General features: G+C 40.4%; 1 protein-coding gene across 4 annotated transcripts in view; it reads left to right on the top strand.

Annotated features, from left to right (window-relative positions):
• The window catches only part of MAP4K4 (mitogen-activated protein kinase kinase kinase kinase 4), a 180,468-nt gene that overhangs the window by 107,203 nt on the left and 57,268 nt on the right, over positions 1–15,997 (top strand). For all 4 annotated transcript variants that reach the window (XM_056862077.1, XM_056862076.1, XM_056862075.1 and 1 more), the window contains exons 4-6: positions 7,422–7,547; positions 8,998–9,108; positions 12,474–12,564. In XM_056862077.1, coding sequence (XP_056718055.1) covers positions 7,422–7,547; positions 8,998–9,108; positions 12,474–12,564 — 328 coding nt within the window. The remainder of the gene's footprint in view (positions 1–7,421; positions 7,548–8,997; positions 9,109–12,473; positions 12,565–15,997) is intronic.

The raw sequence follows: 15,997 nt of genomic DNA, 5'->3' as shown, positions 1-15,997 counted from the left end.
CTTGCACGTGCTCTGACCCCAAGCCATTTAGGGTCTTAAAGATAAGAACCAGTACTTTAAATTGTGCCCAGAAACAGAGGGGCAGGCAGCACGATCTTTCGGGGGATTGTATAAATACACTTTTTGCTAAAAGACCTGTAATACTGCCAAATATTAAAAAGAAAAACCTGGAACCTACTAGTTCTCCAGAGTGACTTATTTAACATTGTACTACTACATAACATTGTACTACTACATAATGACACTTTAGTTAACACTGTTTCTTTTGTCCTTGTTAATAAACATGAATGACTGCCAAATTGTGAATTACAGAATTTAACAAGTGTATTCTAAAAATAATGCAGACTAATGTGATGATACGATCAAAAATAAATTAGTAGTTTTCACTTCCTCTGAACAGTTTTAGCATTTATCCTAGTTTGCATTAAGGCACATGACGTGTGTGTGTGTGTGTGTGTTTGTGTTTGGTAGAGAACAACTAGTTATAACAAACCTAACTTTATATTCTGTTACTACACAGCACTAGCTTTTGCTTTTATTTTGTATTCATTTATGTTATTTATAATACTCACATCTTACACTATTAGCATTGCACCAAAGTGAATTTCCAAACACTGAAGCTTGAATACAGTAAAATTGTAAACATTGGGGGTGTGCATTCGGCAAAGCTGAACCAAAAAATCCCTGAAAAATACCTTATTGGTATTTTGGGTTTTTTGTTTGATTGTTTGTTTTTTAAAACTTGAAATCTCTCAACGCCTACCTCTGGCAATTTTTAGTCAGTTTGCTCTGCCCCCAGTTTATTTTAGTTAGGATTTTTACTTATTGGGCTAACGCCCAGTTTTTAGCATTGTTAACTTAAGATTGTATTATCCTTATCATGTTTACTATGTATTATGCTTCCTATCCTCCCTCTTCTCCTCCTCCCTTCCTTTCCTCCTCCCTTGCTCAAAGGCTGCGATCATAGACCTAATAATAAATTCATTATTTAAATCTTGAAATAATTGTGGCAATTTAAGGGATCCAAAGAGCAGATTCCGAAAAACGCCCTGCCACCATTAAGGAAACAAAAACAGGGTGGGGGGATCCCCCCTCCCTCTCCCCCTCACTTACCTGCAGGCTGGCTGAGTCTTGGAGGCAGCAGATAGCACAGAGCTGAACACAGCATTCAGCTATATGCCTCCTCTGAGACCCATGTTGAATTCTGAGGCAGCTGGAATTTTTCAGGTTTGGGTTTTAATATACCCGAAATTTTTTGAATAATTTTGAAAAAAAGACAGTATGGGAAATCAGCTTTTTGGGTTTTTTTTCGAAATTTTCTGAGTCTGTTAAACCCAAACCTGAAAAATACCAGGAAAAAATGGTACACACCCCTAGTAAAAAGCCAGCGAAAACCACATGACCTAGATTCTGTTAAGATGTCACAAACTGTAGCATATGATGAGCATTAACTTGATTTATTCTTGGGCTTATGTGCTTTGTCCCTTCTGCCTTTATTTTATCTAACTGAATCTTCAGTCTAACTCCAGTTTGTGATGGCGCCTGAATGTGGACATCTTAACAAATTGAGGTTTGTTTCTTTTCAGAAGCTGGAATTCTTAACCATGTTTAATCTAAATACTGGCTGTTGGTAAAAACACAACGCTTGGGTGAAGCGCCTGTATTTGTCTGTTTTAGCAATCTCTCGTTGGGTGCATATGTGTGGAACAAAAAGCCAGGTTCACATGCAGCATTAATGTACTGTACGTCTGAATGCAACCCAAGATAGAGACCAGCAGAAAAATATGTGTTTAAAAGCTATTTAAGCAACTTGGAATAGACCCAGCAGCATTCCTTTTTGGACCCAGAATAATCATACTCAAAAGGCAAAATCAATCCAAAAGCCAGGAAAAAACAAAAACCTTTTTGCCCGTACTTAAAGTTTAAGAATCTGCATGTTAGGTGAATTGTGAATTCCATAGTCAAAACTGATGAGTCTCACATTGACCTTACACATGCTGGTGAAGGCGGAAAGAGAAGTAGATCTCAATTGAAGGCTTAGATTGGAATTCAATATCCTATATGATATTCATTCTCTGTCCCTGGTGATCTAATATTGGCACAAGGAAGATGGTAATCTCAGAAATTATTTTAATTCCTATGTCATTCTATAGGACTTTTTGTGACTGTAATTTAGGCCACTTGTATTCTGGTGCAAGGTAGGCAAAGACTGCTTCTGAAGCTTTTTGAGTCACCAGGAGCATCCTCACCCTACTGGATCCTAAAAAGGATGGGGATTGGCCTTTGGGGTTTTGGAGGCAATGTGTAAGCAATAGTAAGCCTTTTCCAGATGCCTCTGAAACTTGGTGTGAGGTCCAAGTAACTTGCCCTTCTAATGGAGAGCATTTCTCTGGCTTAACGCTGGACTTTAAACACAGGTGGAAGAACTGAGAAGGCTTGGTGCTTTATTGTTCCTCTATAGCTCAGTTTGTCAATAGGAACGAGACCCCACTACTTTCTTAAGATGGGCATTGGGTGAAGGTTCACACAGACTGTATGTTTTTTTACTGGTTTCCAAGGTTAGCCAGAATTTGTGGACTCTTCTTCAAGACTTTTCAGAAACATGCTGGCTGGGATCCAGACAGCCTCTGCCATGCACACAAACACTCATGGGGGTCCCACAGGGATCAGTATTGGGGCCAGTTCTATTTAATTTGTTCGTAAATGGTCTGGAACTAGGGGTGAGCAGTGTAGTGGCCAAGTTAACAGATGACACAAAATTATTCAGGATGGTGAAAACCAAGGATGACTGTGAAGAGTTCCAGGAGGATCTCCACAAATTGGGAGAGAGGGCAACAATGTGGCAAATGAAGTTCAGTGTTGGTAAGTGTAAGGAGATGCATATTGGAACAAAAAACCACAACTTCAAGTATCGGCTAATAGGGTCTGAACTTGCTGAGACTGAGGTGGAAAAAGATGTTAGGGTTATAGTAAATAGCTCAAAGAACGTTCAATCCAGTGTGTTGTGACAGTGAAAAAGGCAAACTCTGGGATTATTAGGAAAGGAATTGAAAATAAAATAGCCAATATTATAATACCACGGTATAGATCTCTAGATAAATCTATAGTACAACCTCATTTGGAATATTGTGTGCAGTCCTGGTCACTGTATCTTGCAAGGACATCCCAGAGCTGAAAAACATACAATCAAGATGATTAGGGGATTGGAGCACCTTCCCTATGAGGAAAGGCTGAAGAGCCTGGGACTTTTCAGTTTATAAAAGAGACAACTAAGGGGGAGATGAGATAGAGGTTTATAAAATTATGCACGGGGTGAAGTTGACAAATAACTTTTTCTCCCTCTCCCAAAACACTAAAACTCAAGGTCATCCAATGGAGGTCATGGCAATAGATTCAGGACAGACTAAAGGAAATGCTTCTTTTCACAGTGAGTGATTAAAATGTGGAATTCACTGCCACAGGATGTAATGATGGCCACAAGCTTAGATAGCTTTAAAAGGAGATTAGACAGATTCATAGAGGAAAGGACTGTCAGTGGCTACTAGCCATGTGGAGTAAAGGGAATCTCCATGTTCAGTCAACCTCTGAATATGCCAGGAGTCAACATCAGGGGAAGGCCATGACCTCTGTGCCCTTTTGTTGGCCCTCCAGAGGAACTGGTTGGCCACTGTTGGGCCAGGATGCCGGACCACTGGTCTGATCCAGTAGGACTCTTCTTATGTTCTTATGCTCTATGTGCAAGCTGAAGATTAATTTGACTGCAACTTCTACTGTATAGGCATATGTTCTGGATAAACTCCCAGATTTCTCTGCCATTGACTGTTGTATCATTTCTTGTAAATATTCATTGTGAAAAATTCATGGCATATTGTTCCCCTTATGTATTTTTGTTCATACGAAACAGAGATGCAGACTTGGGTTTTCAGGTGCTAACCAGGATGACAGGACTATAGAAGACCCTATCAGAATATTCTTTGCCCCAAAGGGGAATAAAGAACAAGTCAAAACTTAACACAAATGAAGTAATTTCCTTTTCTGGACCTCCAGAGAGTGCCTACCATATATACTCGCGTATAAGCCGAGTTTTTCAGCCCAAAAAAGGGCTGAAAAAGCCGTCCTCGGCTTATGCGTGGGTCAATACGGTAGAGGGGGGAGGGGGGAACTTATCGCTGCCGGGCCCGCGCACCTTTCCCCGGCCGGCAGCGGCCTTCCTGGGCCTGCAGGAGGGCCCCTCCAGGCTCGCCGCCGCCAGGCCCACGCCGCTTCCTGCGGCCAGCAAGAGGCCCCTCCAGGCCGCGCCGCTTCCTGCGGCCGGCAGCGGCCTTCCTGGGCCGGCAGGAGGCCGCGCCACTGCCGCGCCTGCGTGGCTTCCTCCGGCTGGCAGCGGCCTGGGGGGGCCTCCTGCAGGTGCAGGAAGGCCACGCTGCCGCCGCCGCCGATTCGCCGCCTCTCCCGGTGAGTAGGGGGTTCAGGGGCTCTTCCCCCTCCCCCCTTGGATGGCACTGGGGTCGGGGTGGGTTGGGAGGGCCCTGGAGGCCGGCGGGAGGGCAACCTGGGGCAGGTGCGAGATCATCCCTGCGCTCTAAAATGGCGGCCGCCATTTTAGAGCGCAGCATTACCGGTAATGGGAATTTCTTATTGACCCTCGGCTTATACACGGGTCAATAAGAAATTCCCTTTTCTGGCCTCAAATTTGCGGGGGTCAGCTTATACTCGGGTCGGCTTATACCCGAGTATATACGGTATTTGGAAAATGAATAAATCTGGTAATTTAAAAGCCATTTAGAAAAGGTGTTGCGCTGAGGCTGTATTGTAGCTTGATCATAGGTAGTTGCTTTGAAAGCCTACCATTAAGGAAACTCCACCAGCACATAGGATGCAGCTGTACCGAAGGAATTAGTGTGAAGCAAGGAGAAAGCATAGCTAGTTTGTATATGAGCTGTGAGCTATTCTTCCTTGCAATGAGTTGTTTAGAGAAGAAAATGTGTGATTTTGCCTTGTATCACTGCATAGAGAAATTCTCACAGGGTGTGAAATGATTCCAGTGCATCCATCATACTATTGTGGCAATGCTATGACTCTCAAACAACATGGGCTCTATGAATGAGAGCTAATAAACAAGAGTCAATATTTCTTACATGCAAGGAGCTATTCCATTGAATCTTTGTTACATTATATTAAACACTTCAAATCTCATGATTAACCTTGTTGGTAAATCATTTTTACCTTGTTGTTTCCTACCTTCCTGTAGTTCTCATACTGTTTATATTATGTAATTTATCAGGTTTGTTATTTTAATCACTTATTAGGTTCAAAGAGAAAAGGAAGTGCTAAAACTAGAGTTTGTGTAACAGCGGGGAATGGAGAAAGATCTTTGATTCTCAAGGTGTAGTATCATGTGAGAAACACAAGGGGTAGAAGAAAATGGGTTTGAACCAACGAATTACGATGTGCTGAGTTGTATTTGAATGCCAATGATCAAGTGCAGCAATTTACAGCAGCCATGAGATGTCACTGCATTGACAATATCCTAAAATGGGCATTTTGTTGTCGCTTTTGGGTAATACATGTTCTATAAACAGCATCTCTATTACACAGTTGTGCTCACAGAACCTGATCCGTAGGTTTTGTACATTTTTGAGCAAAGTTCTTTGTTACGATTCCCTTTGTAGAGGGAATATTGTGAAGTGGTTGACATATTAGGCATAGTAGGTCTTACAACACAGAAATTGTAGCTGGCTATATATATTTTAAGCAATAAATTAGGCTGTCACAAAGTGAGTTTTTAAAAAGAAAGCTGATGTATCACAAGTAGAGACAAAGAATGTGTGTACAAGTACTTTGGGCGCAATGGCTTAAAGCAGTAATTGATGCCAGCTCCATTTAATACATTTACAAGAGGGTTTACCAGCCTCTCACAATGTGTTGTTTCTTCCTTGGGTTTTAAAGGTTTACATATTTTTAAACATATTGTTAAAAATCTGAAACAGTTGCAAATATACAGTTAACTGTAGTATTCTTGCTACTAACGGGCAATGTGGAAAAGCTTTCCAGCTTCACAACAATAGTTAGCCCATTCACTTGTAACAGATTCCTTCTGTGATTTTAAATGGACATTTTAAGACCATACCTTTCAGTTTGTGAACTTAACTTGGTTTGGCATGGGAGGTCAATGAAAAGCATTTTATACAGATCTTTTGTTTTCCTTTACATTCAAAGTTGCTTTATACTCAAGATTTGATTGGCAAAACACCCCTATGGAAGGGAGTACTTAACCCTTTATTCTGTTTCCTCTGAAACTGCAGGGCTTGGAGAAGGAATATAATACTAAAATTCTCTCTCTCTCTCTCTCTCTCTCACACACACACAATTTTAGTATTATATTCCTTTTCCAAGCTCTGAAGTTTCAGATATCCCTAGTTCCCTCTATTTTCACACATAAACAAGTAAAGGGCAAGTGTGTGTGATGCCTAATGTGTGATGCCTAATGTGTGTGTGTATATATCATATATACATATATATATATAGAGAGAGAGAGAGAGACAGACAGACAGACAGACAGACCACCATGCCTTTCTGGCTGAATCCTATTTCTATTTCACTGAGATCACCAAAATATTGCTCATTGCTTTCTGCACAGGACTGAACTTTGACCTTGCTTTAACAATATTGGATTGGCACCAAAACTGATTTTGAGACAAAAATATTTCTTAAATAGATAAATCTTAAATGTACCATGTTTTCAACTGCCATTCATAATTCTACATCTGGTAAACAAAACTCTTATTTCAGGTAATTTGTATGCTAATTCTTATAGTTTATTTTGAAAGGGTACATAGTTTGCTGGGGGTAAAGGGAAGATGACTGGGGAAGGCACTGGCAAACCAACCTCTAAACAAAGTCTTCCTAGTACACGTCGGGATGTGATGTCACTCCACAGGGCGACCTTTACCTTTATCTTTTTAAACATGATAGAAGGTCAGATCCAGACTGAATTTTCATTTAGTGGAATGGGACTTTCCTGCTGTCCTCCTCTCATTGATCTCTATGAAATCATGCTCCTGGCAGATAGGAGCATCAAGGGACAACATGATGAGATCTGCAGGGAGAAGAGGGACTTGTTGTAAATTGCCTCTGCCTTTCTGCTAGTAGAAAATTTAGTCTGGAATAAGGCCATTATATTTGATCCTTAGATAGCTTTAACTCAAGCCGTGCAAAACCTAGGTTGAACCGTAAACATTGGTACAGGACTGCTAGCTCTACATGCCTATTCCTCCCCCATTTTTTTGACCTCATGAGTATGAAAAAACATTATGCTTCTGTTTCAGGATTAATGGGGGGGGGGGGAGCGTATCCTTGCATTCATTCACCAAAGCTCCAATAGATGTATACAAGCTTGTTTTTGTTGTTATTTTCCAAAGGACGAAGAAGAAGAAATCAAACTGGAGATAAATATGTTGAAGAAATACTCCCATCATAGAAATATTGCAACTTACTATGGTGCTTTCATTAAGAAAAGTCCCCCAGGACATGATGATCAACTGTGGGTAAGCCAGTTCTTCTTAGGCATGCTTTGTTTCCCCTTTGTTAATATATTTGAGGGCAACTTGATAATGAACAAGAGAAAGAAAATAGCATCCTATTTTAGGAACAAAACAAAGTCCTATAATTATGCATTCATGTGAATAACCTTAAGAAGAAAATCAAAATGAGTATTGCTATTAAATGTTCTATTCCCAGCAAAAATAACTTGTTTTCATTACTTGATTCCCAATTTCCTAGTAATAGCACAGGAAAAAACAAACAATGTAGTGCATTTAAAGGCTTATTTGGTTGTTGATTTAAAATATTCATGTTTTTGAAGCAGTTTGCAGTGATAATAAGATAATAAAAATCAATACAAATATGAATTTTGACACTAAGTATCTTTAAAGCTCAAAGAAATGTTAAGCTATAAAACTTCCTATAATCCATCTGTAGAAGAAACACTTGCCAGTCTAAATTTTACAGTGTTCAAAACATCATCTGTTGACATTTATTTCTTGCAATAGGTTGGGTTGGAGTAGGTATTAGAATGTACATGCAGGAATGTCAGTTACAGCTGGTACAACTGGAATATCTTGCTCAGTGATGTCCAAACTGTGTGCTAGAAGATAACTCCTAACATGCCATGATGGAATTAAATAATGAAATGTTCCTGTGAACCCAAAGTACCTCTCAACCAAGAGAAGGCTGTCTGTTGTGTCTCTGCAAGATTAACGTCTCTTCCTGATCTCCTTCAAATCAGTAATTCTTTGTTTCTAAATCCAGTGGATCTCAGCATCCAACAAAAATCTTTCAGTTGCTCTTGGTAAAACAGAATTGCCCACTTTCAGATAGTCTGCCTGTTGACTCTCTGCATGACTCATGTCCTGGCCTTTACTCTTTCCAGTAAAGAGGCATGCCTCAACTTACAGAAAAACAGGAGGCAGGCATCTCTGAAGGCAACTTTCTTTTTCTTAACTTGTACTCAGAAAGTAAGTCTGAAGCGTGTATCTAGTTCTAATACACAATGTGCCTCAGCTAGTAGAAGTTTGGAAACACGAATCTAGCTTTTTATCATTCTAGAGACTTCATGCAGAAATGAAGAAACAGAAATGACACAAAGGTTGCTTAGTACAAACTCTTTTGCTGAGACAGGACATACCAGAAGTCCTTAGTCCAGCATGTTAAGATCTGTTAATACTTGTTCTGTATACATATATCATGCATACCATTGCTTTGAATATCTCATTCTCAGAAAACCAGTGAACTAATGTGAAATAAACTTTTATAGATATTAAGAAGATTTGTATTATGATCCTCATGATGAGTTGTTAAGGTTGTCTAGTGTCCTCATATGGCTTTCCTCTTGATGTTCTAGTAAACATGTCCATTCTGCCATTTAATCACAGATATTTCTGTGTTCTATGGACTTAATTTATCTTGAATTATTCCTTTGTATTCTGATTTTTACAGCTCGTTATGGAGTTTTGTGGTGCAGGCTCTATTACAGATCTTGTGAAAAACACAAAAGGAAGTACTTTGAAGGAAGACTGGATAGCATACATCTCCAGAGAAATTCTCAGGGTAAGGAAATTAAAACACACTGTGTTTTTAGCTAAACAGGCGAGATTAAAATGCTGCATAGACTTCCAAGAGGCTTGGCAGTGAAATCTGCAGCTTTAACCTTGTGATATGGGAAAGGAATCAACTGTAGTTCTCAAGTGTTAATTTGTTTTTAAAAAACACATAAAACTTAAAACAACTGGATTATAATTTATCAAAGACTGCATGCTTTGGACCTATTTTAACTAGTGTTGATTGGTTGCTTCACTAGTGAAGATGAAGAAAAGTAATGCCTGTGTGAATAGTCAGTAGCCTAAATACCACCAGAGTGGAAAACTTTCCAGTCAAAATATAGAGCTTGGGTTGCTCACATCTTTATGGGCAACACTGGAAACAGAGATGGATAATGAAATACAACATATGTTTTGTTCATCCGCTCTACAGGGCTAGTATAGTTCAATGCTTTAAAGCATAAAGCCAGGTGCTGGATTAACAGAAAGCACTACTTGCTGATGCTGGTGTCTCTGTTTTACTTTGGCATTCACGATGTTCTCTTTTCCCAATATTAAGGGTTCAAATTTTAAAGAGCAAAATAGAATTAATTTCAGTATAGGCCACTATTATGCAGTATCCAGCTGTCCTGGCCCAAGTATTTTATTTTCTTGGGATGATTATTTGGCCCTAAATAAACATAGCCCCAGGCTAGCCCGATCTCATCAGTTCTCAGAAGCAGGGTTGGCCCTGGCTAGTATTTGGATGGGAGACCTCCAAGGAATACCAGGGTCATGTCATAGAGGCAGACCATGGCAAACCACCTCTGAATGTCTCTTGCCTTGAAAACCCTACCAAGTCACCATAATTCAGCTGTGACTTGACTACAAATAAATAAAACGTTTGAGGATAAAGTTTGTATAAGGACATAGGAACAATACTCTAAATCTGGGTCATATTAAGATCCCCAAGAGTATATAAGAACACAGAATATTGTTAGGGAACTGTGTGTGTTTGTGTATGCCTGTGTGGTTGGGTTTCTTTGGGCAAGTAAGAACAGCAGATGAGTCTTGCTCAGATGCCAGAGTATCCTGCTTTAAAAAGTTGTTGATAATCTTCTGTTATTTAGGAACCACATTTCCACACAAGACTGCTTTTAAAGTTATTCAGTCTTTCAAAGTAAGCGGTAAAATCAAGATTACATTTCATCATACAATAATGAAAGCAAGAGATCAAGTACTGAAAATGCACCATGCCATTCCTAAAGCTCTATTGAAATGGATTCTAGACTCTATAGGCCTTTTATTTAGTAGCTGTATTTATTAAGTGCTTCTGGTCAGATGTGTGCAGAATGGGAGAAAACACGTGTTATTCTGATCCTGTAATATATTAATTACACTAGGTTACCTCATTTACAGGCCAATCCTAAGGGGGGGGTAGTAGAGGCACCCCTGGGGATGGCGCAGCCGGACTACCTCCTGATCGGTTTGCTGCACCACAGTGAGCAAACCGATTGAGAAAATCCCCCAAGCCCCATGAAACGGATTTATGCAGTTTCAAGGAGCTACACCGTAATTTTTCTGGTGTAACTCGATGCCGACAAAAGGGGGCATTCCCGGAGCAAAAGAGCTTAGGGAGGTAACTAAAGTCAGCTCTGCCCCCGGGAATGCCCCCCTTTGGCAACAATGCAGGCCTCAGTGTTGGATATACGCTGCCATGGAGGCTGTGGCGGCGCTCATGGGTGGTGCTACTGCACTGCTCCCTGGTGCTGGTGTAAGTGGCCCTGCACCGGTGTAAATACCCATTTAGTTGGCATAAGTGGCACGGCAGGGCAGGGGTCACACTCCCTCCAAACCGCTTTCACTCCCCCTTCAGGATTGCAAAGAAATATATGGTACAATCAATAACAGCAAAGCAGAAGCTTGCATGACTTAAAATTCTGTTTATAGCGAAGCCCAGCCAAATATACTTCCTGTAGTTAATATTAATCATTCATCTCAAAATCTCTGATTCAAGTAATTTCTATTATAGCAAAAATTTATACCAATTAATTTGAATGTGTTCCTTTGCAAATACTTTGGCAATTTGCTTAAAGTCGTGTTAATGTAGTTTCATGCCAAAAGAAGAAGAAGAAAGAAAAGAAAAGAAAACCAAAAAGCAAAAATGGCACCAGATGTGTCTGTTGCTGGATGGTCTAACAGAGGGTGATTTTACAGGAAATCATTCCTGCTTTACAAACAAGTCCACAGAAGTCATCACCCCACAAAAAATTGTTGCTAGCCTGGCTAAACATACTTTTAGTCAATAATATGGAAATTATTTCTTTACAACCAATTCAAATATTATAATATGGCAAGTGTTTTTTCTTAAAGCTGAATGTTAAACAAAACAAACAAAGGAATATTATTGGGCCTAATGCAAAATCCAAGACTTCAGATTCTAGCAGTACAGACAGAGCACAGTAAGTATGATTCAGGCTTAATTAGGGTAGGCTGTTCTGGATGCAGAATGACCTTAGGTCACACCAAAGGCTACTGGGACAAAATGCAGTGGCAACTCTCCCTCTGAGAATGTGAAAGCCAGAATTCATTTGAATCTGTCTTTAGCATTAATTGGAACACATGAGTCTAATTGTGGGGTGGAGAACAAAAGAAAAATAAATATGATAGTCTTTGTAGTAGTGCACCATCTCAAATGGATGTCCAGCTTTACTAAGTAAGGAGTCCACAGAAGTTAGACCTGCTAACCTTTGCTACGGTTTGTGACCCCCCCCACCTCCTTTCAGCAGCCTAACCTAATTCTTTGTAAGGCATGCACTCTGGTTAATATAAGGCCATTGGACCCTGCAGGTTGGAATGTTTATGCCCAATGTTTTTTGTTTTGTTTTATTTTGCTTAACATCCTGCCTGAAGAAGAGTTCTAATGAACTCAAAAACTTGCTTATTATTTGTGATGTTTTAGTTGGTCCTTATATAGGAAGGCAACCCATATTTCTGGCAAAGTATACTGTTTTGCTCTTCATAAGTTTGTGGTATTTCTACAAGTGGGTTGATTTCATTCCAAACTACTTTTATAGTCCTTTTTATAAGATTGGGTCTAGCCGGGCATGTAATAGAAATGCTATCTACACATAAAATACCCCTGTAAAGAGCAGCAGTTGAGTTTCACATGTGTGAAACTTTCCTTTCTTGCAAAGTCTGCATGAGTAGCATGCTTTACCTGCATTTGATCATACTGCACATGTTGTACAAAAAAGATCCCAAAACTGATTGGACTACAAGTCTGGATTTTTACAATAATTATACAGTTAAGTAGCTAAAGACTCATGTTAGTTGCAAACTTTTTTTGAAGAAAAGGACACCCTACATTCTACTCTTTTCAAAAACAAAACACAGGGATTGGCACATCTCCATGCTCATCACGTGATTCATCGGGACATCAAAGGACAGAATGTATTGTTAACAGAAAATGCAGAGGTGAAGCTGGGTAAGTGAACAAGCCTTTTTCCACTCACTTGTCTTTGTGTATATTCCATAGCTCCCTCTGTTGCTATTCTTCAACAACACCTAGCCTGTTATGATGTTTAAATAGCAGGAGAAAAGACGCAGAACCTGAAAACCATCAGCAGTGAGAATTTCAAATAAGTCTGAATGATATTTTGTGAATTCATGGTTATAATACTTATTGGTGAAAGAGTATTCAGGACAGCATGGTGTAGTGATTAGATGGCCGGATTAGATCTTGGGAGATCCAGGTTCAAATTTCTGCTTGCTACGAAACTCATGGTGAACTTGGGTCAGTCACTTCCTGTCAGCCATACCTACCTCACCAGATTATTGTAAGGATAAAATTGAGATTGGGAAGTACCATGCATGCCTCCCTGAGCTCCTGTGAGGGACAGCAGGATTTTTAAAAATGCAAAGGGTTAATTTTTCTTGTTATTATCCCATACGCTTATACAATAAGTCCATAAGGTGGCTTACAAACAAAACTAAAGTGTAGTAAAGCAAGATATACAGCATTAAAAATCATGATAAACAGCTTTAAAAATGTGAAAACTTCATTAAAACTTGTATTGTTAAAAATAGTCCACTTTAACATCCCTTCTGGTGAGGATTTCACACCCTTTTCAGGGTTAGATTCTGCCTTCTGAAAAGAGAGAACAGAATTGTGCTGAAACGAGTTAAAACAGCCTTTGCTGGTCTCTACGTTTCGGACTAGGTGTAGGACTAGGATCTTGGAAACCCAGGTTCGAATCCCCACTCTGCCATGGAAACTTTTGGGGTGGCCTTGGTCCAGTACCATACTCTCAGCCCTGATTCTGGCTAGTATTTGGATGGGAGACCTCGAAGGAATACCAAATTGACACAGAGGCAGGCAATGGCAAACCATTTCCAAACGCCTCTTGCTTTGAAAACCCTACATAAATCAGCTATGACTTGCCAGCAAACACACACAGATTTTTTTATTTCCTGTGGTTTTTATTCTTACCTCCAAGAACGAGCGAGGGGTTCATCCATTTGTCCTCTTTGTCCATTCTCTAAAGTGAAAGAGTAGCTGTCAGAGGTAAGGCCACATGCTGCAAGCAATGCTGGGAATTAACTCTGCATTTATTTTGCCCATAGTCTTAATCACAACAGAGAACTACCCATGCACGATGCAGAAATGCCAGAGGAGTATAGATCTGGGAGATGTCATCGCTGCCAGGTGTCGATCTAGAATTCAACAAAGAACAGCCAGCATGGAGTCTGTGGGCACGTGATCAGATTTGCTGAAGGAGAGACTGATTTGTAGATGCTTACCTTCTTCTAATAGTCTTCTCAGGGCAGAAACTTTTTCCATGTTTCTGTTAAAGGCCATTGTCATCCTAAAACCAGACAGTACAGTGGTGCTGTACTGCACCGTGTGCTGGGAAATAGCAATACCATTCCTCAGATTGTTTTAAATTATCATTAAACAAGAAGGAAAGAGGCAGCCATTGCAAACCAGACATCCATTTAACCAAAAGTGATTTTCTTCTAATAGCAGCAGTAGCATTGTTGATAGGTGCCTAGAAGACACCTACTCATGAGTTTCAGAAGATGGGGAAGAAAAGTTTGGGAAAGTTTATAATCTGTTCGTGTGTAAGGTGCCACTGGACTCCCAGTTTATTTTTCTGCAACAGGAGAACACAGCTACCCCTCTGAAATTAACTGTGCCAGCAAGGCTTATGCCAAGATACCTGTTCACAGAATGTTCTTGTATTGATTATACTACATGTTTTGTACTTGGGGTATGAGACCCAGTGGAGCCTTACTTTTGATGCAAACCAAGTCTCTTCAAGCACATTCAGTGTACTCCAAATTAGGCTGTTGGGTGTCTTTTGTAACTTATTTGGTTGGCAAGGCATGCATGCTCTTAGGATCTGCAAAGAGTGCTTTCACAGCAGAGTCTGGCTTAATCACTTTAGGGGAGGGGCTGTGTCCCAGTTTGTAGAGCATCTGCTTGGCATGCAGAAGGTGCCAGGTTCAATCCCAGGCATCTCCAGTTAAAGGGATGAGGCAAGTAGGTGATGTGAAAGACTTCTGCCTGAGACCCTAGAGAGCCCCTGCCAGTCTGAGTAAACAATACTGACTTTGATGGACCAAGGGTCTGATTCAGTATAAGGCAGCTTCATGTGTTCACTTTGTTTATTTTAAAAAAGTGTATCCCACTTTTACTGCCTCCTCAATATGGAGGGTTCTACTTAGTCGCCATGGCTACTAACCATTGATTAATGTCATTTCCGATGTCTGTGAGCTCAATCGTTTCCATCAGTCAGGAGAGGAGTTGAGGATGAGACTGTATTACCTAAAGCAATCTGATACGTCTTTGGAACAAGGGACTTCCTGATTGTTAGCTTTCTAGCCACCACACTGCAACGGCCACCTCCCCTAAGCACCACTGAAAATGCTAGTTTATGTAGATTTAACATATGTGAACAATTGCAATGTGAATTGGTCCTAAAAGAAAGAACCTGTAAAAAAAAATGTTTGGAGAAATCTGTTGGTGGGAAGGTGGAAATTGAACGTGCTTTACATGAGGCGGCTAGGCAGAGACAAGCTCAATTTTCACAATGTAGCAACATCGGGTGTGTTTGGATGGTCCTGGAACATGACAATGGTGCTGAATCAAACAACAGTAATGGAGGTGGGAATGAGACAATGGCCCGTCTGCTTCACCTGTACAAAACTCAGTGTGCACTTTTGGTTGCTTGGAATTCTTACTAATGTGTGCCGGCTGTGCTTCATATGAAGCAGGGGAACAGAGTAGGGGTTACGGGTTTTGTTGCAAGCAGGGCCAATAACCGTGCTGTCTCTGTAGGGATGCAAGGCTCTGCTTCGGGTCCATAGCTCAGGGCATAAGAGGTACAACTGAGAACAGTAATATAACAACCAATGAGTTAGAATGGCAGAAGTGTTTACAATGAAAAGTAATTGCCAACTTTATCATAAAGAGTTATAGGATTATTTCTCAGCTGTAAATGTGTTATAAATCTAAGTTATGAATCAGAATGGGAGTGATGAGGGAACAAAAGGCTCTTTTCCCCACATGTCTTGGATTGTTCCTGTGGAATCTTAAACGTACTGCACTTGACGAACTGTGGGACCCACCTGACTTAGGAAACAACATGACCTGTTTTTCCACATTCTGTGCAGTGTAGTAATATCCTAAATTACTTTCTCACTGAAAGCAAGGACTTAACACTGTGGCTACATCCACAGTGATGATTTTCTGTGTTGCTTTTATACAGCCAAGAAAGCAAAGTTTTGTATACTTCTCTTTACCAGAGTAAGGGTGTGGTTAAAGGGGAAAGGGTTAGAGCCAAAGGGGAGGAGCCAAACAAAAAGGGTATGCTCAGAGGAGAAAGGGGCTGTACTAAAGGAGAAAAGGGTCCAAG

This window comes from Euleptes europaea, chromosome 16 (assembly GCF_029931775.1).
Source record: "Euleptes europaea isolate rEulEur1 chromosome 16, rEulEur1.hap1, whole genome shotgun sequence".
Classification (NCBI taxonomy): Eukaryota; Metazoa; Chordata; class Lepidosauria; order Squamata; family Sphaerodactylidae; genus Euleptes; species Euleptes europaea.
Note: the sequence above shows the minus strand (reverse complement) of the source record. Positions and strands in the feature narration are given on the sequence as shown.